The sequence below is a fragment of the Leishmania donovani genome, chromosome 29 (genome assembly GCF_000227135.1).
Source record: "Leishmania donovani BPK282A1 complete genome, chromosome 29".
NCBI classification, from domain to species: domain Eukaryota; phylum Euglenozoa; class Kinetoplastea; order Trypanosomatida; family Trypanosomatidae; genus Leishmania; species Leishmania donovani.
This window is the reverse complement of record NC_018256.1, coordinates 712,851-715,006: the sequence shown is the minus strand read 5'-3', so window position 1 is coordinate 715,006 and position 2,156 is coordinate 712,851. Positions and strand designations below refer to the sequence as shown.

At 57.0% G+C, this 2,156-nt stretch overlaps 1 protein-coding gene across 1 annotated transcript; it reads left to right on the top strand.

Moving 5' to 3' along the window:
- Positions 1-68: 68 nt before the first annotated feature.
- On the top strand, positions 69-1,934 carry LDBPK_291610 (hypothetical protein, conserved; the record flags this gene model as incomplete). The annotated part of the gene is made up of 1 exon (XM_003862532.1): positions 69-1,934. One exon carries the CDS (start codon positions 69-71, stop codon positions 1,932-1,934), a length of 1,866 nt encoding a protein of 621 aa, XP_003862580.1.
- Between the last annotated feature and the right edge of the window lie 222 nt (positions 1,935-2,156).

Genomic DNA, 2,156 nt, shown 5'->3' with positions numbered 1-2,156 from the left:
CAGACTACCGGATCAGCGAGATCTCTCGCTTTCTCATTCTCGTTGGAGGCGTCTGCGCCAGTACATGCATGTCCACCTTCTACGGTTTCAACATTATCAGCAAAAACCTTGCAGATATGTTCAACCTGACCGGTACGGACCTGACCACGATTACCACGATAGGTATCGTTATCGGCTTCATCACGTTTCCGTTTGGTATGCTGCTTGATCACATGGGCCCCATGTGGGTGTGCATGTGTGCCTGTACGCTCAACGCTCTCGGTGCGCTTCTTTACGCCCTCGCCTTCAACGGCAACATCAAGGGTAGCGTTCCCACGCTCGCCGTCTTCTGCGCCATCATGAACCTTGGCTGCTCCTCCTTCGACACGGGCTCCTTAATGGCCGTGCTCGGCAGCTTTCCGCTGACGAAGGGCCCTGTTGTGGCCATCATGAAGACCTTCACTGGCCTTGGTGCGTCCATCCTGGCCCTCATCAACTACAGCTTCTTCCGGAAAAGTGATGCGCACTACATGTTCTTCATGGCAGCGCTTATTGTCTGCATAGGCACCGTGGCAGTCATCTTTATCCGCTTTCCTCCCTACCACATCCTTGATCACGAGAAAACCCGCGTGCCGGAGAAGATGCAGGTGCGCCGCCGCCTGACGGAGCGCGCCTACCTGACGCAGTACCCGCCGATGACTCGCTTCTACCTTGGCTTTGGCATCATTATTGCGCTTGTCACCTACCTGACAGTGCAGTCCTTCTGTGTAGCCTACGCAAACCCGAGCGACTCGGCGCGCATGGGCAACACGGTCGTGATCATAGTGCTCGTCTTATGCCTGGGCCTCATGGCGGCCCCGCTCCCGTTTCTGGGCGGGATGGAGAAGGAGCCTAGCAAAGACCTCCCCGACTACCCGGGGGACGAGGTGATGAGCTTCGAGAACGAGGATGAGAAGCGTGTGCTGCAGCCCACCGCCGAAGAAATGGCCGAGGATGAGAACGCGCTTGGTGAGCTGTACCTGAAGGACGCCCACTGTGAGGTCGACAAAAAGGGAAAGAAAACGTCGGACTCCTCTGATGAGGTGCTGGCGCACCGGCAAGTCGACTCCGAGGATGCCGTGATGTTGGAGGACGAGAACAAGGCGCGCATGATGATTTCCGACCAGGATCCGCAGTATCAGACGACCTTCTGGCAGAGCCTCAAGCGCCCCGACATCTGGCTGTGCTGGTGGAACACGATGGCGACCTGGGGCTGCGGCATAGTCATGGCCTTCAATTCGGCTCAGATCTACCAGTCATTATCGAATAATAAATACGAAAAAAAGACGAACACGATGTACTCTGCCATCATCAGCGTGGCGAGTGCGCTGGGCCGCCTGTCCATGGGTATCCTCGAGTTCATGATAAACCGCCAGCCCTCCGAGACGCGCCCGGTCATCACCATCGTTTATCCGGTGGCCTCCATCTGCATGGTGGTCGGCCTCATCTTCTTGCTGGCCCTCCCACTCGAGTCGAAGGCCATCGTTATTGGCTTCTTCTTCGATTCCTTCGGCAACGGCTTCAGCTGGGCCTGCACGGCGCTGACGGTGCGCACGCTGTTCGCCAAGGACATCGGCAAGCACTACAACTTCATGTACGTCGGCGCCTTCATTGCAGTCATTGCGCTAAATCGCTTTGGCTACGGTGAGATGTATGATCGTCAGGCAAAGGTGAACCGCGATGCCGACTTGGCTGCGGGCAGGACCCCCATCTACCCCGTCTGCGCCGGCAAGAAATGTGTCGCCAACGGCATGATTATCCTGTTGTGTGTGAACGCAACGGCGATTGTCGGTAGCACATGGCTCCATCTGCGCTACCGAAGGTTCGTTCTCAAGCACCGCGCTGAGAAGGCCGCTGCACGTGCGGAGGAACGCAGCCAGAGCGTTGAGCCTTTTCGCGCAGAAGACCTTCAGTAAGCGATCCCCATGTTTTTGAAGCGCTCGGAACGAGGAGGCCCTCCCATTACCTGTGTGATTCAGGCGGGCACCTACCTCGTTCTTCCGCCCTTCGGCTCCCCCAGGTGAAAATAGCTTTACATCGTTGCGCAAAAAAAGTGCAGCGAAGGTGAACGCTCTTATTTTTCCATCCTAGCCTGTACTCTGAGGACGAGAGTCACCGCAAGCTTGGCTGCAGGGCCC